General features: G+C 36.7%; 5 protein-coding genes and 1 long non-coding RNA gene across 6 annotated transcripts; 3 read left to right on the forward strand and 3 right to left on the reverse strand.

Annotated features, from left to right (window-relative positions):
* Positions 1-1,549: 1,549 nt before the first annotated feature.
* LOC124460155 lies at positions 1,550-6,676 on the reverse strand. The gene is made up of 3 exons (XR_006954092.1): positions 6,649-6,676; positions 1,680-1,785; positions 1,550-1,610 (listed from the first exon to the last, which is right to left on the reverse strand). It is a non-coding gene; the product is annotated as an uncharacterized LOC124460155 (long non-coding RNA).
* On the forward strand, positions 1,699-6,556 carry LOC6644084 (probable multidrug resistance-associated protein lethal(2)03659). The gene is given in 6 exon segments (XM_023176578.2): positions 1,699-1,766; positions 2,321-2,726; positions 2,790-4,581; positions 4,584-4,611; positions 4,674-5,370; positions 5,428-6,556. Coding segments are annotated over 6 exon segments (3,951 nt in total). The 3' UTR covers positions 6,388-6,556.
* Positions 6,677-6,801: 125 nt separating the features above from the next.
* LOC6644085 (conserved oligomeric Golgi complex subunit 3) lies at positions 6,802-10,091 on the forward strand. The gene is made up of 8 exons (XM_002067144.3): positions 6,802-7,039; positions 7,101-7,592; positions 7,657-8,150; positions 8,215-8,354; positions 8,419-8,579; positions 8,645-8,774; positions 8,838-9,565; positions 9,637-10,091. The coding sequence occupies exons 1-8, from the start codon at positions 6,860-6,862 to the stop codon at positions 9,949-9,951; spliced, it is 2,640 nt and encodes an 879-aa protein (XP_002067180.1). The 5' UTR covers positions 6,802-6,859; the 3' UTR covers positions 9,952-10,091.
* A 251-nt stretch (positions 10,092-10,342) lies between these two features.
* LOC6644086 (AN1-type zinc finger protein 2A) lies at positions 10,343-11,621 on the reverse strand. Its single transcript, XM_002067145.3, has 3 exons — positions 11,420-11,621; positions 10,815-11,344; positions 10,343-10,744 (listed from the first exon to the last, which is right to left on the reverse strand). Exons 1-3 carry the CDS (start codon positions 11,472-11,474, stop codon positions 10,568-10,570), a joined length of 762 nt encoding a protein of 253 aa, XP_002067181.1. The 5' UTR covers positions 11,475-11,621; the 3' UTR covers positions 10,343-10,567.
* Positions 11,622-12,559: 938 nt separating this feature from the next.
* LOC6644155 (sorting nexin-2) lies at positions 12,560-14,914 on the reverse strand. The gene is made up of 5 exons (XM_002067146.4): positions 14,646-14,914; positions 14,339-14,442; positions 13,384-14,269; positions 13,148-13,300; positions 12,560-13,082 (listed from the first exon to the last, which is right to left on the reverse strand). The coding sequence occupies exons 1-5, from the start codon at positions 14,820-14,822 to the stop codon at positions 13,032-13,034; spliced, it is 1,371 nt and encodes a 456-aa protein (XP_002067182.1). The 5' UTR covers positions 14,823-14,914; the 3' UTR covers positions 12,560-13,031.
* A 306-nt stretch (positions 14,915-15,220) lies between these two features.
* On the forward strand, positions 15,221-16,630 carry LOC6644156 (thioredoxin reductase-like selenoprotein T homolog CG3887). Its single transcript, XM_002067147.4, has 2 exons — positions 15,221-15,469; positions 15,604-16,630. Exons 1-2 carry the CDS (start codon positions 15,318-15,320, stop codon positions 16,052-16,054), a joined length of 603 nt encoding a protein of 200 aa, XP_002067183.1. The 5' UTR covers positions 15,221-15,317; the 3' UTR covers positions 16,055-16,630.
* The last annotated feature ends 1,659 nt before the right edge of the window (positions 16,631-18,289 follow it).

An 18,289-nucleotide genomic window follows, 5' to 3' on the forward strand; every position in this document is an offset into this window, starting at 1 on the left:
ATATAGAAGCGATTTATATTGATTGTAACTTGTGTTTTATATATCCAATCTTTTTAAAATTTGGGGATATGATGTTTTACAATAAATAACATCACATTAGTAAATTTCATATGGGTACACCAACTGTTTCACCTATTTCAAATACATTACTAAATGATATAGTGGGTCAATTTTTTTTCTCACTATGTATATAACTATAGCTTAAATATCATAGCAACAGCTATTGCCGTGAAATTAGAAGCATGGAGCTGATTTGAACCGACGGACGGACGGACGGGCAGACGGGCATGGCTATATCAACTCGGCTGTTCATGCTGATCAAGAATATATGTACTTTATGGGATCGGAAACACCCACTTATAATACCCTCTGCAAGAAAATAAATAAATATAAAAATGAATGAAAACTGAAAACTACATATGTAATGTACATAATATGCATCTAAAAAGTGATTTCAAATTTTTTTTTCAATATTTAATTATACAACCTATATTAAACTTTTAATACCCTCGATCAAACTCCAACTCTAAAAAGTAATATAAGTATATTTATTTGTTCTTTAGCGAAATTTAGCACGGTATAAGTCAAATTACAAATATATTATATTTTTTAAGTTTCTTAATAGATATTTTTGTTATTTTCTAAGGACTTTTCTCTCATTCATGTTGTAAAATATTGTTAAGGTTCTCGATGTAAAAAATGATTAACTTAATGTTTTAATTGTTTGTCAAACTAAATAATTATTTGATTGATATATTTGTTAAAAAAATAAATACTCTTTTATATACATGTACATATAAAAAATGACATACATATATTATGCATAAATAATGTATTTCACAATAATCATGCCAAATTTATCATATGAATTTAGTGGCTCTCTAAGTGATAGTTGATTTTGAGGAAAGTTTTTAAGTTATAGTTGAGTTTAGTTTTTTTCCACTAAATTTTATATTTTGTGATAAGAATTGATAAGACTTTTGCTATAATTTGTATAATAAAAGTTAATGCAGCCCCCCGGTGACCACTTGTTAAATTGATTTTATAATTTGAATTTTTGAATGAAAATCAATGTACGAAACAAAGTAGTTCTAATAGTTAGTGTTCTGTTTCTTCAACAAGGTCCACCCTAATGTAGAAATTTAAATATATAGCATAAAACATTAGCATTTTGTCAATAAGTTTACACAACGGCGCCGTCGCCGTCATCGTCATATGGAGAACAGCTGATTTCTACTGAACTGAAGGGCACTTACACTCAAATGGCTGGCCAGAAGTCGCTGGCATCGGCAGTTATCAGTGTGTATTGAACAGCGTTTCGTTGTGGATGGGTCGTCTATTTACTTTTTTGGTTTGTTGAATGGAAAGTTTTTTGTATAACATACATGCATATTTAAAGAAAAAGAGTATTTAAAACTATTTGTTGTTACTTGTTATTACGTGTTTTTTGTTTGTTGCAACAATTCTATTAGCGTTGTATGCCTCAATCCGGAAAATATAAAAGCATTTTCATCAAATTAAATTCCGTAATAAATCAAAAAACGTTTGCAAACGTTTCTAACAAAGAATTTCTGAATTAAAGCCCGTTATCAATTGAAGTCAATTGTAAGCTGTAGAGAGAAAGAGATACATGGTTATCAATTGATTGATTGACGTTTCCATAGGTTACGCAAACCCACTCAAATACAATATAGTAAAATGCAGGCCAAGAGCTTGCCAACAAATCCCCGCGAGTCGGCAGGTCTTCTGTCCTCGCTAATGTTTTGGTATGTATTTGTATTGTATCTGCAAAAAACAAAAAAATTTCTTTTGTATGTAATTCTATCTAAACGTATGGGATACTTTTCAATTAAGTCATTTGGGTGTGTGGAATCTTATCACATTGAACCTTGTAATTATAGTTGACACTTGAAATATTACATGTTTTCCTACTATCATGACCGTGGCATTGCAAAGGGGTTATGGTAGACGCCCCCTTGGCTAATGCCACTCACAATTAGAGAACCTAAAGCTTAGTGGACCTTCGCCCTCGCCATATTCTTTGGAGTATCTAGAGGCTTATATACATATTTTAGTAGAATTTTAGCAATTCTTAGGTGTTTTTTTGGCCATGTAAAACGTAGGCCAAGGCTAGCCACTCACATAAGAGGTTTCTGGGACTAATGGTATCCAGTATTCCTAAGCCAGGAAATAATTATAGTACAATCTATTCATTAGAGCTCAAGATACTGTGTCCTTTTAATCCACATTAAAAGTTTTTTCTTAACATTATAATTTTTGTAAAAGTCTTAACATAATTTTGGATTATTTTCTTTTCCAGGTATGCCGTTCCTATATTATTTAAAGGTCGTAGACAAACATTAAAATCAAGTGATCTATATAGAACACTCGAAGAACATAGTTCCGAATATTTGGGTGACAAACTTTTTGAAACATGGCAAAACGAAGTAGAGCAGAGCCGCCAGAGTGGAGGGAAAAGAAAACCCAGCCTTGTACGTTCAATTGGACGTGTATTTGGTTGGCATTTAATAATTTCGGGCATAATCATTGCCTTTCTTGAACTGGGCACCCGGGCAACAATACCATTGCTATTGGCTGGCCTTATCTCGGAATTCACCAAGAATGGCAGTGGCATTAGCTGGGAGTCGCAGTTTTATGCAATTTCCTTAATCGCTTGCTCCTTGGCGAGTGTTTTATTAACTCATCCATATATGATGGGAATGATGGTAAGGATAAAAACTATTTAAAATGGAATTTTCTTGTTAATTAATTCATTTTTTCTGTTGCAGCACTTGGCCATGAAAATGCGGGTGGCAGTGAGTTGTGCAATCTATCGCAAGGCCATTCGTTTGAGTCGTACAGCTTTGGGTGATACAACCATTGGACAGGTGGTCAATTTGGTTTCAAATGATTTGGGGCGCTTCGATCGTGCCATGATACATTTCCATTTTCTATGGCTTGGTCCATTGGAGTTGCTAATTGCGGCGTATTTCCTGTATCAGCAAATTGGACCGGCATCGTTTTATGGGATTACTATATTGATCCTATATTTGCCATTTCAAACCTATATGAGTAGATTAACATCAAAATTACGTCTGGAGACGGCTCTGCGTACGGATCATCGTGTTAAAATGATGAATGAAATAATCTGTGGCATTCAAGTGATTAAGATGTACACGTGGGAGAAGCCTTTCAGTAAACTTATACAACATTTGCGTCAAAGAGAGATGAACACGATACGGAAAGTCAACTATATACGCGGCTGTTTGTTATCCTTTGAGATTACACTTGGAAGGATTGCCATATTTGTGAGTCTACTGGGATTTGTCCTAATGGGCGGTCAACTAACAGCGGAACGGGCATTTTGTGTGACGGCTTTTTATAATATTTTACGGCGTACAGTTAGCAAATTCTTTCCTTCTGGCATGAGTCAAGTAGCTGAGCTATTGGTTTCCCTGCGCCGCATTGAAACATTCATGAAGCGCGAAGAGGCAGATGTACATAAAGAAACGGCGACGGATCAAGAGGAACCCGAGCAAGGAGAGCACAGCAAACTGCTTGCAAATGGCCACAAAAGGGATTTAGATACGAATGTCAATAATTTGGTAAATATCGAGCAATTAAGAGCCAGATGGAGTCCAGATAGCTCAGAGCCCGTATTAGATAACATCAATATAAGTCTAAAGCCCAAGCAATTGGTCGCTGTCATTGGACCAGTTGGCTCCGGAAAATCCAGTTTAATTCAAGCCATCTTAGGAGAATTGCCTGCCGAATCCGGTTCAGTTAAATTGCATGGAAGATACTCTTACGCATCGCAGGAACCGTGGCTCTTCACTGGTTCAGTACAAGATAATATCCTATTTGGCCTACCCATGGACAAGCAAAGATATCGCATGGTCGTCAAGAAGTGTGCTCTGGAAAGAGATTTCGAACTACTTGGAGGAGATAGCACCATTGTGGGTGAACGAGGCGCTGGTCTCTCAGGTGGCCAGAAGGCTCGTATTAGTTTGGCTCGTGCTGTTTATCGCAAGGCAGATATCTATCTTCTGGACGATCCATTAAGTGCTGTGGACACTCATGTGGGTCGCCATCTCTTCGAGGAGTGCATGCGCGGTTTCCTCCGTCATCAACTGGTTGTTTTGGTAACCCATCAATTGCAGTTTTTAGAGCAAGCCGATCTAATTGTTATCATGGATAAAGGCAAAGTTACGGCAAGTGGCTCATATGCAGATATGCTGAAGAGTGGCCAAGATTTTGCTCAACTTCTAATAGAGCAAACACAAAGCCAGGGAAATGGAGAACCAAAGGATAAGCCTAATGAAAACGATGCAAATGGTACAACAATATCCCGTCAAAATAGTACGGCAAGTGAGAAGAGCAACTCCTCTTTGGATTCCTCTGGCACAGATTCATTAATATCGGTCAAGGAGAAGACAGAATCGGCAGCATCTGCTTCAAGCCAAAAGGAAAATACACAAGGTGAAATCGGCCTAAGCATGTATAAGAAATATTTTTCGGCCGGTTGCGGTGTATTATTATTTGGATTACTGGTATTCTTCTGTCTGGGCACACAATTGTTAGCCTCGGGGGCGATTATTTCCTATCCTATTGGTAAGTCTTTGTCAAGCAAATCTATTTTTCGTTTGTATTTAATGTGTTTTCTTTTTTTGCAGGGTTAAAAACTCATCGGATTCGAATTCAATGGATATCTACTATTTCACCATTATCAATGTGTGTCTAGTGATCTTTGCCATTTTGCGTACCATTGTCCACTTTAGCGTGGCCATGCATTCATCTACCCAACTGCATAATAGTATGTTTCATAGTGTTTCAAGAACTGCTCTATATTTCTTCCATAACAATCCATCGGGTCGTATACTCAACCGTTTCGCCATGGATCTGGGATCAGTGGATGAAATACTGCCACTCGTTATGCTTGATTGCATTCAAATTTTCTTAACCCTTACGGGAATCTTATGTGTTCTCTGTATTACAAATCCCTGGTATTTGATCAACACTTTTATCATGATATTGGCTTTCTATTATCTGCGAGATTTCTATTTGAGTACATCGCGAGTGGTGAAACGTCTCGAGGCGGGAGCACGTTCGCCCATGTATTCACACATCAGTTCGACTTTAAATGGATTGCCAACTATTAGAGCCATGAATGCGCAGAAAATGTTGATCGGCGAATATGATAATTATCAGGACTTGCATAGCTCCGGCTACTATACATTCATTTCGACAAGTCGTGCCTTTGGTTACTATTTGGATTTGTTTTGTGCAGTCTACACCATATCGGTGATCTTAAACAGCTTCTTCAATCCACCAGTGGATAATCCTGGCATGATTGGTTTGGTTATCACACAGGTAAGTTATAAATAGTTGTTCCATTTTCTTTATAACTAATAATTTGTTTGATTTTAGGCAATATCTATGACTGGCATGGTTCAGTTTGGTATGCGTCAATCGGCCGAGCTGGAGAATACCATGACATCTGTGGAGCGTGTCGTAGAGTATACGGGGTTGGAAGCTGAAGGATCATTCGAATCCACACCAGGCCAAAAGCCACCAATCACTTGGCCTGAGGAGGGACAAATTGTTGCCAAAGACTTGAGTTTGCGTTATATACCAGATCCCAATGCGAATCTAGTGCTTAAATCTTTGAACTTTACCATCAAACCATGTGAGAAAGTGGGAATTGTTGGTCGAACGGGTGCTGGCAAATCATCACTAATCAATGCACTTTTCCGTTTGTCCTATACGGATGGTAGCATGCTGATTGATAAGCGTGATACCCAACAGATGGGACTTCATGATCTACGAAGTAAAATTTCAATTATACCCCAAGAACCTGTATTGTTTTCCGGTACTATGCGCTACAATCTAGATCCCTTCGAACAGCATCCGGATTCAAAGTTATGGGAAGCTTTGGAAGAGGTACACCTAAAACAGGAAATATCAGAATTGCCAACAGGATTGCAGAGCAACATTACCGAAGGTGGAACCAATTTTAGCGTTGGACAACGACAATTAGTCTGCCTGGCTCGAGCCATTCTTCGTGAAAATCGTATATTGGTCATGGATGAGGCCACAGCAAATGTAGATCCTCAGACTGATGCCCTGATTTTGAGATTAATTCGAAACAAGTTTAAAGAGTGCACTGTGTTGACAATAGCCCATCGTCTAAACACGATTATGGATTCAGATAAAGTTATGGTGTTGGATGCAGGAGAAATTGTTGAATTTGGATCGCCTTATAAATTGTTAGTTGAATCGAAGACTAAAGTATTTCATGACATGGTTATGCAGACGGGAAAAGCTAGTTTCGATCATTTGCTCCTAATTGCAGAAGAGGCCAAAAAACAATCCACTGCAAGCCAGTAAAATATACTTATGTACATATAAAAGTGTTTAAACATAAACGGTAATAGTACTTATCGAATATACCCATGAAACTATTTTTTATAACTGTAATAAAAGAGAACTTTGCCAAATTGTAAATTAGTAAATAAATAATGCCTTGCCAGGTGCAAAATTTTGGGCGTACACTTAAGTGTAAAATACGCGGGTTTTTTTCTCAATTTTCCGCCACCTTAAAAACTTAGATATTTTGGACTGAGTATCCAGCTGTATATACATACATACGTAAAAATTGGTTTTTTATGTGTTTACAAAAAACAACTTCACATTTCAAATAATATTTTAACTCTATATAATGCTTAATAATTTAAATTGTTAGCAACTTATAAAAATCACTATCTCCGTCACTGGTTGAATTCTTGCCATCACTATTGAATTTATCGGTATCGGAAATTCAAGTGAGACGTAAACAGCTGATTGATTTGTCTCCAGAAAGATGGATGACGTCGCCAGCGCTCGCAATGAGAATGAAAATTTACGGAAAATTCGGAACCGCTTGATGCAATGGGAGTCTAAGACTGATCCCTTGGCAGCGCTAAGTATAGAGCAAGATGAGTGTTTGGATGCCTTGACCAATTTGTGGCGCAACGACGAGAGCCTGAGTTCAGCTCCAGCGGTAACTGGCGAATGCGGTAAAGTTCACTGACATCACTAAAACAAATCTTGTTTGTTTACAGCCACCGGCTAATGCCACGCCCACTAAGGCTGTAAGTGCGCCTAGTTGTGATGACGTAGCGCAGCTCCCTGAGGAAGGCCTTAGCAACACAAACGATTTCCTTTTGTGGTTTGTAAATGTAAACTCGGAGATCGAGCAACGTGGCGATGCCAGCTATCAAAAATATCTACAGCAATTGGAACAACGCAAAGCGGAATGTTCCGATATGCTGCAACAGATATCGGTGGCCATGGGACGGCTGCAGGCGCTAAGCGATGAGTACGAGTTTGTCCATCAAAAGACTAGTGCCTTGAACACGGCCAGCGAGCAATTGATCGATGAGCAAGAAAAGCTGCAAGATTTGAGCCAGGATATACAAAGGCGTCTGCACTATTTCAGTCAGGTTGAGTTATTGAATCAACGCTTACAAAGTCCAACATTATCAGTGGCCAGCGAAGCATTCCGTGAGTGCCTAAATAAGATTGACGAATGCCTAAACTATATAGCCGAGAATGTAAGTTGCAGATTGAACATATAGATTATTAATAATACTAATTGCTACACTTTTAATTTGCTAGCCCAAATTCAAAGATTCGGCTGCCTTCAATGTAAAGTATCGACAATGTTTGGCCAAAGCCACAGGATTAGTGCGAAACTATGTAACGAATGTGATCAATCAGGCAACGGAAGCCACTCTGCATCCGAAACAGAATGTTTCAGATGCCACAAATGCCCTAAAAGCTCCTGATGCGGCATTTGCGCTGTACTATGGCAAATATCAAACAGCAGCAGCGAAAGTGAAGCGGGTTTCCCAATTGATTGAATCACGGCTGGAAGAGCACAGTGGCCAGGAGTATGGTCAACTGATGACGGATTTGCAGCAACATTATTTGGCACAAAGAGCCAGTGTGATGTCACCGGCCGTTAATTCATCCATACAAAATGTGAAAATTGCTCACAAAGGAGATCATTGCTCACTGACGCGAAGTGCCTGTTCGTTTTTGGTGCATGTATGTCAGGATGAGCAGCGTTTGTTTTATCAATTTTTTACAACAGGAGCTCCACACTTAACGTAAGCTATTTACATATATAAGTTATAAAATAAGCAAATAGTTAAATGTTTAACTGACTTGCAGTGTCTATCTGGATGGGCTTTGTACCATTTTGTATGATACTTTGCGGCCTTTTATCATACACATTAATCATTTGGAGACTCTGGCCGAGATTTGCTCGATACTTCGCATCGAAATGCTTGAGGAACATGTGCAACAGAATCGTAAGTTAATCTAGTTAATAGTATTCGATCTCCTAATTTCAATATTACTATTTATTCTCTTTAGCTACAGCACTCGAGGCTTTTGGGACAACAGTACATCAGTTACTGCAGGATGTCCAAGAACGTTTGGTTTTTCGTGCCCATTTGTATCTTCAATCGGATATACAAAACTTTAGCCCATCCTCTGGTGATCTGGCCTATCCAGAGAAACTCGAAATGATGGAGGTTTGTTTGCTGCTAAATTCGTACATTTTCTTTTATTCATTTTGTTTAATTTTTGTTCATAATAGAGCATTGCCTTGTCTCTGCAAGAGCCTGCCCAGCTAAGACGTTCTGATTCCCGTGTGTCCATAATATCAAGTGCATCGAGTGCTCTGGAAACTGAAAGTGTGGACACAGCCTATAGAGTGAAACAATTGAGTAAGTCATCTTACCGATTTACAGTCAAATATATGTAGACGAATTTAATTGTTTATTGTTTAGATTCACCAGCCGATTTACATGGCATGTGGTATCCTACAGTACGTCGTACTTTAGTTTGTCTCTCTCGTCTATATCGCTGTGTCGATCGTCCAATTTTCCAAGGATTATCACAGGAAGCTCTCAAACTCTGTATACAGAGTGTTTCACACGCTGCTGCAAAAATTTCGGCAGCTAAGACACCCATCGATGGTGAATTATTTGAAATCAAACATTTACTTATCCTAAGAGAGCAGATTGCTCCATTCCGAGTGGATTTCACAGTTAAAGAGACATCGTTGGACTTTAGTAAAGTGAAAACTGCTGCATTTGGCTTACTGCAAAAACGCAAACAACTTTTCTCGATGGGTAGCAATAATGCTCTGCTCGAATTCTTGTTAGAGGGTACGCCGCAAATCAAAGAGCATTTGCTTGACTCTCGCAAGGAAGTAGATCGCCAGTTGAAGACAGTTTGTGAACAATACATTAAGGATGCCGTGAATATGTTAGTCTCACCATTGATAACATTCCTGGACAAGGCCCAAGCTCTACTCTCTTCAACAACTGCACCAGAGACGCCTAAAGCAAACTATGCCTTAAGGCAAAGCCCTTGGGCTAGTCCACAACAAATAAGCAGCATTATTCAAGAGGCTCAGCGCTTGATCAAGGCTAAATTGGCAGTGTTACAACGGGCAATGCAACTATATCTCAGTAATCGTGATACGGAATTCATCATCTTTCGACCCATACGCGTAAGATTTCACCGAATAATATATTTTGAATAAAACTTAATGATTTTTGTTCTTCTTTTCTTTCTCCACAGAATAACATTATTCAATCGTTTGTCAAATTGGAACAATTGTTAACAACGAATGGCTATTCCAGCGATGATATGATCATTAGTAGTTGTCCCTCAGCGGAACAGGTTTCAATATTACTGTCCAGTGCCAGTATCTTAGCCACTGAGACTGTCGCAAGTTTTGCACGAAAAATCAGTACCTCATCCTCAGTAGAGGGACGAAAATTGAGCACATTGACTACTAATCCCGAATTGGCGGAAGAGCAGTCGCAGACAACGGAAAACGAGGAAGCTGAACCAGCGATAGAAGAAAAAGTTGAGCCAGTTACCACGGCATAGTTTGCAATTTTTAAATCTTATGTAACTTATATGTATTCTATATCTATATCTAAGTCCATGTAACATATATGTATCTATGCAAATGTATTGATGTATAGGGTTGTTCCAAATTGATCTTATAGAAACGTTTTCCCAACTTACGATAAGTGCTTAGGTCTCAACTTTCACATTAACGTCAAATACGTGCTTCTATTACTTTTAATATTTCTCCACTTTATTAAAGTTTAATTACTTCACATTTATTCTAATTGTTGAACAGAGATTTGCCGAATCTTACTCTTTCGAAATTGTATATAGTTTTTCAATATTTCATTCACTTGCATAAGATCAATTTGAAACAGCTCGTTAACCTACTGCAATTTATTCTTCCCAAAACACAAAGAAATATCTATTTAGATTAAACAATGGTTTATTTTTGCTAAGCCGCTTAGAATGTGACGAAGTCAAAGTAAATTATTGATAAATAATATTACAACAATTAATAATATAAAAAACAATTGGATTTAATTACAACTATTAGTTTTGGCAGCGTTTTGTATTACATTCGGCTGCTGGTCATGTGATTGTGTGGTAAATGTTTGAGACGATATGTGTGTTGTGTAAAGAAAATTGGGCCCTATGATAGCGAGCATTTATCCTTGGCACTGGACTGTTGGCTATCACGACCACCTACAGTCACACTCTGTGTGTTATTGGTTGCTGGTAGTTGACTGTTTGCTCCTGAGGATGTTGCATTATCATCCTGTTCCATAATGGACAGGGCTAAAGCACGGGCCAGTGCCTCATCTTCGCTCTGAAATAATGTTTAAAAGTTAATTTAAAACACGATCAAAATATTTAGTCTTCTTGCTAATTCAACTCACCATGTTTCCTTGAATATTTTGTACTTGTGTGGCCTGCACTGGTCTTGGTCGAGGATTTGAGTTGAAAAATGCATTTGCTGGCTTCTTCTGGCGACGATTTTCGGCTGCTTGGGCGGCTTTCGATCGCGGATCTGAGGTGGTTTTGAATATAGACTGAGAGGATTTAGAAGCATCATCTTTTTTCGCTTGCGACTGGCAATCGTGATCACTGGTATGACGATGACGTAGGCAGAAATTTAAATGACACTGCGAGCACTTTAACGGAATCAACTCCTTTCGTTTACAGCCTTTGGCGTTGCAGCGATTTGTATAAATTTTCTTGCTCTCCGATTTACATTGTTTATCAATGTGTTGGCCAACGGTCAGATCCGGTTCAGTGCCAGGAGGCGTAGGAACTGGCTCGTGGCAGAGCGGGCAAATGGGGACTTGCACATTCTTTTTATAAGCCCCTGGGCAATTGTGACGGTCGTAATTGTAATGTGACGCACAGAACACCTTGTCGCATGAATCGCACTTTACAGGCAAGAAATCTATATACATATGCATGTAGAAGAAAAATAATTTAATTAGCTAATGTTGCTTCCTGGTTTCCAAAATAGTCTTACCCAGTCTGTTGCATGTACTTTCGTTGCAGTGTTGTCCCAAATGTGGAAACTCCATTATATCCTTTTACTTCTCTTGTTTGTGACGAAATAATAGTTCAGTAGGATCGGGTTTCTATTTATACTTATTGGCTTGCAATAGCTCGGACGCGAAAAACTTCCAGAAACTTATAATGACTCGACAATAGCAATGACTATAGAGTTGTCAAATGGCCGATAACAAATACATAATATCGATTAATATGTATCGAATTAAATTTATCGATATATGTGAAAACTGTGATTTTCTTTCGTCACTATGCTTAAATCGTCAATGACTACTATGGGTTTCCCCCTTTGCATATTAAACTAAATTTGTATTAATAAGATATTGTAGATTGTAGTAAAATAAAAAAAAATGATTTTGCGAAAAACCCTTTTTGTGATAAAATCAAGCGATTTACCGAAACCAGTTTTGAAATTGAAACACGTTTTAATTTCCAGCATTTTTAATTAGCAATAAAGTTTGAGTTTCATTGTAGTTTTTAATCAGAGACGAAACGAACACTAAAAAGTACCTACATACATATGTATGTATATGAGATATTTAGTTCAATATATGTATGTATAAAGGCACTCAAAGTATGTGAAAAGTTCGTATGCATATACATATGTATGTATGTATGTATATACATATGGGTACATTTTTAAATCAATGGGCTTGGAATGCAATAATAATAAATTAAAAAATAGTTTGTATATAAAGGAATTAATTTAAAATCAGTATAACGACATCTCAACTGAAATATCATCAATATTGGCAATATTATAATGAAAATAATCTTGTGCCTACAAAAGTTTTATTGTTTTCTATTTCTGTTTATACACACTAAAAATTTCGGTTTTAAATCTTCTTTTAAATTTATTACTTACTATTACTGATTTTACCAGCCAATTCCGTTCAATTCACTAAAATATTCAATAAACATTTAAATGTACATATTTACAAATTTATTTGATAAAAATGCGTTTTTTGTTGTCATGTTACAAAATGTTTTAATTAGGAATACATATGTATAATACATAAATATGTATATAATATACCAACAATAAACGGGGGCAAATCTGTTTCATTTTCTTTAGTATAGTACATAATTCAATTTCTTTTTTCACTTTCTTCTTCTTTTATTGTTTTAAGGTAATACCGAATATATATATATATATTTATATATGAAAAATGAGAATAGGTGTATATAAGCCTATAGTAAACAGTGATTTTTTCCTTTTTGTATACACATTTACAAAAATAAAAGCGATATTTTCAATAATAATAATAATAGTAATAATAATAATTATAATAATACGAATAAAAATCAAAGAATGCAACGTTTTTAAAAGTTTAACTTTTTTTTGTATGATTGAGAGGAATTTTTAAAGCGTTATTGTTATTTTGTTGTTTTCTTTTGTGAGTTTTCCATGTTACCGCGATTTTTAAAATTTGACAAACAGCGGAATAGCTTAAATATCCAGAAGAAATTTTGGTCCCGCTGAATTAGAGAGCTTCTAGCCGTTAAATCCATTTTCTATTGGAAATGCCGTTAGAGATTTTACTAAACCAAAAAATGAAAAATGCAAGTTAAACAATTTCACGGGCAAATGGGGCAAAAGCTTCCCAGTAGCTGACAATCTAAAGGAAGGGATATTTAGAATTAGTTATCAAATGTGATTATTAAATTCTGTACTATTCTGCACCTGTTGCTGATGTGCCATTTGATCTTCGATATATTTAATGATATTTGCTTTAAAGTCTTTCACTCTAGTTAGTTCAAAACGTTCCATTTCGCGCTTTATTTCCGACGATATGTCATCAAACTGTTGCTGGCAACGTTGTACTTTGCCTTGCCACTAAAATATAGAAGATAAAATGAATTTTAGTAAATGTCTAATCATCAAAATTTTGTACCCATTGGGACATATTTGTTATTTACCTCTTCAACTTCCTGCTGTGCTTGATCCAGTTTATCGACCCGATTGGCTAATTCAAATCGTCCACGATTTTCTCGTCGCTTGGATAACTGCATTTGGGCATATTGCCAATTTTGAAAAGCCTTGACACGCTCATGAAATATACATTTAATGGCGCCAAATAGGCCCAAATAGTCCTTAATGAACTCGGCCAGAATATAAAAATCTGAATTAGCCTGTTCTGAACGCAACAATTCGATTTTTTCCTCTACATCCGCCAAATTGGACAAGGCCCTAGAGAGTCCAGTATGTTCCTCGCAAGTGCTCAACATGGCAGCGGATTTTGCCACTAGACCCGTTAACACTGACAATTCGCGTCGCGAAGTGACCAACGATTTCATTGCATTATGAAGCTTCTGCAAATTAGCATCCAAATTTTCCACTTCGGTAATTTTATCGTCGAACCAAGGATCATTTTCATCCATTTTGTACGTAATCTTGTTAACAGTCTCGCCCACCTTGTTGAACAAGCGAATGACACCAGCCCCACTTAACGCCGAGGTATTCACGGCACGGGGCAGCTCTTGGTCGCTTTCCAAAAAATTCATGAAATCGAGATCCACACGCAAAATTGGATGCTGGGCAGTACGATGAACGAAACGTTCTAAGGCGGCACGACGAATCTCAATCCATTCCTGATTGATTGGCGTTCCTGGTTCTGTTTGCTGTGGACTAATCTTGACCTTTGTGCTGCCAATAATGTTCTTTGACGGAGCTGGAGGAATAATTCGGCCCAGCCGCATATACTTGCCCACCAGCAGATCATGAATGCCCAAGAAATCGCTAAATCGACGCAATGTACTAAACTCATTGCGCTTAAATTTGGGAATGTTCGTCTTTGTTGTCACCCTGCAATAATAATATTCATAAATTGTGTCAATACAATCGACGATAAGGAAATTATAATGAATCACTCACTTGTAGGCCAAATATGAGCCCATGCCATCGCCAATTTTTTGAGGATCGGATATTGTAATTTTAATAAAGTAATCACCATCGTCATTTAGAACTTCCTGCAGTTGCTGTTGGGATTACAAAGCAGAGTTTAAATTCAATTGGAACGCTGATAAGCTTTGAGGGGGAGTGTAGCAGCGGCGTAGCATGAAAAGGGGGGCGGCTGAGGCCACACAAAGCCAGAGCAACGCCCGACCCGTACGATTAGTATGAATTGCGTGTAAATGCAAATGCTGCCAACGCATCCTTTTGTGTGCTTGTTTGAACTTACGTGTGTAACGTCACCCGGACTTATGGCCGATACGAATAAATCATTATTTTCATCAAGAGTCACACTGCCGGGAGCTGGCACCTCCTCTTCCTCGTCAGATGCCGATGCCGCCCCATCCCCATTGTTAATATCCACATCAGCAAATTCTCTGTTGTGCTCGGGGCTTTCGACGTCCATGACAAAAGCTGTAGTCGCTGCTATTAATTTAATTTTTGGAAATTTTTTTCTACGCTGTTGCCGCCAGTGTGACCAGGGAGTGACAATTAGGGATGGACTGTTACAACTATTACAAATTTCAAATCACAAGATTCACGAAATAAGTATCGATTGTTTTTTAGGGTTTTTGTTAGAAACAGCAGCTTAGAAATCACGCACTAATATGAAAAATGCTATCTGCGATTTACATTTACAGTATTCAATTCTTACAGTATAGTAGCATTATTGTTCTTTTAAGTGGGCCTTGAACATTTAAACAAAACATAAACAATACACATAACATAAAAATAAAATAGGGTTAAGTTATAGAAATCACAGTTGCGGTGTATGGAGTACCCGTATAATTTTGCTGCCACAGTCACAAGTATTTCCCATCTCTAATTTATGTTTCAAATTCATCTGTCCGGCACCTCTCTATCATAAACTAAAAAAAAATAAAAAAACAGCATATACGAAATGGACGCTTTAAATGGTAGAAACTTGGCTTTGCTAGTACTCTGTTTATGTGCCTGCTACGCTTTAGCTGCTGAAGGAGATGGGGCCAAGGAAATACCGCCCACAAAATTTGCACAAAATATCGCTGCGCCGACGATGACTTTTCTTTATTGGTAAGCAATGATAGTGTGGTCTGACCTGTACTTTGTCAAAGGAGAGGGGGGTGGGGAATTAATTAACGTGATGTTTGATAAGAAGACGTACATATACATAATACAATACATATTTAATGCTATCCACTTTACAGCTACTCATGCGGCTACCGCAAAGCTTTTGAGGATTATGTCAACATATTGGGCGAGAAATATCCTCAAATACAAGTGCATGGAGCCAACTACGATCCACCCGGCTTAAACTATTACTTGTCCAAACTGATATTCGCTCTCAAGATCTGCATCATTGTGTCGGTGGTTAGCTCGGTTAGTCCGTTTACATTTTTGGGACTCAACACACCCGGATGGTGGGGTCATTTGCAGACAAATAAAATCTATGCCTGCATGATGATCTTTTTCTTGGGCAACATGCTCGAGGGTCAGCTAATATCGTCTGGAGCATTTGAGATATCACTGAATGATGTTCCTGTGTGGTCAAAACTCCAAACAGGTCGGTTTCCATCGCCAGAAGTCCTATTCCAAATCATTGATAACCAGTTACAGTTTACCGAAAAGATTCAGGAGAATCCCGACTTTGTTAAATAATAGTTATTATGGGAGTCGTAACAACAATACTAAACACCAAACACTAATCTAAAGAACTGTTTAAAATCTAAATCTAACAAAAAAAAACTGAATTCCTGTCCCTTATGTATTTCGTAAAATGTTACTCACGTATCTTCGATTAAGTTAAAAACCTTTATTTAATATTCTTTGAAAAATTGATTTTGTTTTATCATATTGTCTTGTGTGTCCTCTTTTTTGTGTAGTAGATTAAATAATTTTGTTATTATTTTATAGTACCTACCTATTTACATATAAATTTGAAATTTGGTTGAAGAAACACGAACGGGTAATGGGTTTACAGCATATTGCCGGGTATTGCTTAAGTGTGTCTTTGTGGTGTTTATAGACTAAACTAAAATAAATATAAAGGTGTATTAGCAATACTATTAAATCAAAGTGAAATAGTACATCGAAATGGTAATGTAAAATCTTTTGAAACTTTACACACTCATACACACACAAAAATTAATTTTCATTAAAAAAATGTAAATTGGAGTATAGAATATTTAATACAATGAAATAGAACACTAAATAAATCACAAAATGACATACATATATCAAATCATTATGCCATTTTCCATTGAAGGGAAATAAAAATTCGTTTTGTGGCTTATATTCAAACTATACATGAAAATTATTTTCAAATCAAGAAAATACATTTTATACTTGTCTATTTTGAAGTTGAGATCCAGACCTAGAGATGAGAGTATACCTATGGATGCGCTAAATCTTAATCCGAGTATCTTATCGCGGTAACGTACATCGCCAGATTAGCCATATTGCAGGATTATTTTGAGACATTTAAAGGTGTAAAAAAGTTGTTTGATTATTTATGCATTACCAAAAAAAAGTCTAAGCAAATATTTATTCGAAAAATTTTAAAAATTCTTTCAAAAACACTTGGCTTTTTCGAATCTGTAACTTTGATAAGTTTTAACCGACTTTAAAACTGATATCTTATTGAAATGTTTTTGAATTGGAATGTGAATCACGCCAATCATGAAGAAATCTTTTTAAGACAGACAAAGGCTGCCAAAGAATAGAAAAGTATTCCAATAAGCCTTAAAGCTAATTTAATTTAGTCAATTTTTGAAGCATTTGAAACACCATGATTTTTATACCATACACAAATTTTGTCACGCCCATTTCCGTCCCCGCAAATTTAACAAAACTGATTTTCTCGAAAACTAACGAAGCTAAAGTCACCAAATTTAGTATGTATACTGGCTTAGTATGCGCGCAGAATATATATATTTTAATATGTTGCCACGCCCACTTCCGCCTCCATAATTTAGAAAAAACCGATTGGCTCTTGCAATTTTTTTAACATGGCAATCAAATTTGGTGGACTAATTAATCTTATCTATTTCTACTTAAAATGGTATATGGGATGTGGCATGTTATAACAATTTAATAGACATAATTTGGTTTTCGAAATTTTAAATATTTGTTTCACCTGGTGTATGGTATACCCAAGTCGAGACGACTTACTTACTTCATTTTAAAAATCGGATTGAAATTAAGTTATTCCAATGTTCGGTGGCATTTAAAAGAATAATTGCGATTTAACTAAGCTATAACTTTTTGAAATCGCTGAAAAATTGGCCAGTATAGTCTGAAAAAGGGCAAATTGATAAAAAAAATTCATGTTTCAAAAATTCGACACATGCCACTTTCTTTGCGAATCTCGTTTTTTATGTTCTTCTGTGTTTTTCCACCCCGAAAACTTGTATTTAGACTTATGGATTGCTAGAGGCCCCAAGTTGGCTTGATCTGGCACTGCAAATACAAATGTTTAGTTAATAGGAGTTAAGGCTTGGATAAGACCGCAAACTAGGAAACTTCCAAAAGCTATATCTGAAAAGAAAAACCATTTGGAAAAACCAAAACCATCCAAAGTTTAATTTGATTCTGCGTTTAGTCGGCATGTGTGGTTATTTATAAAATACTATTAAATGAAGAGATATTCCATTTGTAATGTTAATAACAAATGTTCTGCAAAGACAAGCGGAAACGACTGGATTGACTTGGCTAATCATTCTTTTGTATCTGACCTTTCTTTTTGGTTGTCTGACCTTAAATATTTTAAACTTAGATTCTCTGTTAGAAAAGTGAATATCCATTTAGTTTTTATTGTGTGTAAATTTTATTTTTTTGGTTTTAAACTGGGATTTGTTCTCGTTTTTGTTATTTTTACAATAATCCGAACAACTC

The sequence above is a fragment of the Drosophila willistoni genome (genome assembly GCF_018902025.1).
Source record: "Drosophila willistoni isolate 14030-0811.24 chromosome 2R unlocalized genomic scaffold, UCI_dwil_1.1 Seg167, whole genome shotgun sequence".
In the NCBI taxonomy this organism is placed as follows: domain Eukaryota; kingdom Metazoa; phylum Arthropoda; class Insecta; order Diptera; family Drosophilidae; genus Drosophila; species Drosophila willistoni.

Bases quoted from the DNA above. Each gene is read 5' to 3' on its own strand.
- LOC6644085 (XM_002067144.3), top strand. From the start codon at position 6,860: ATGGATGACGTCGCCAGCGCTCGCAATGAGAATGAAAATTTACGGAAA. The intron at 8,355-8,418 runs GTAAGTTAATCT...TATTCTCTTTAG, and splicing joins GGAACATGTGCAACAGAATC to CTACAGCACTCGAGGCTTTT. The intron at 8,775-8,837 runs GTAAGTCATCTT...TTTATTGTTTAG, and splicing joins CTATAGAGTGAAACAATTGA to ATTCACCAGCCGATTTACAT.
- LOC6644086 (XM_002067145.3), bottom strand. From the start codon at position 11,474: ATGGAGTTTCCACATTTGGGACAACACTGCAACGAAAGTACATGCAAC. The intron at 11,345-11,419 runs GTAAGACTATTT...ATATGTATATAG, and splicing joins AAGTACATGCAACAGACTGG to ATTTCTTGCCTGTAAAGTGC. The intron at 10,745-10,814 runs GTGAGTTGAATT...ACATTATTTCAG, and splicing joins AAAATATTCAAGGAAACATG to AGCGAAGATGAGGCACTGGC.
- LOC6644155 (XM_002067146.4), bottom strand. From the start codon at position 14,822: ATGGACGTCGAAAGCCCCGAGCACAACAGAGAATTTGCTGATGTGGAT. The intron at 14,443-14,645 runs GTAAGTTCAAAC...TAATCCCAACAG, and splicing joins GTCCGGGTGACGTTACACAC to CAACTGCAGGAAGTTCTAAA. The intron at 13,301-13,383 runs GTAAATAACAAA...TCTATATTTTAG, and splicing joins CACAGCAGGAAGTTGAAGAG to TGGCAAGGCAAAGTACAACG.
- LOC6644156 (XM_002067147.4), top strand. From the start codon at position 15,318: ATGGACGCTTTAAATGGTAGAAACTTGGCTTTGCTAGTACTCTGTTTA. The intron at 15,470-15,603 runs GTAAGCAATGAT...TCCACTTTACAG, and splicing joins ACGATGACTTTTCTTTATTG to CTACTCATGCGGCTACCGCA.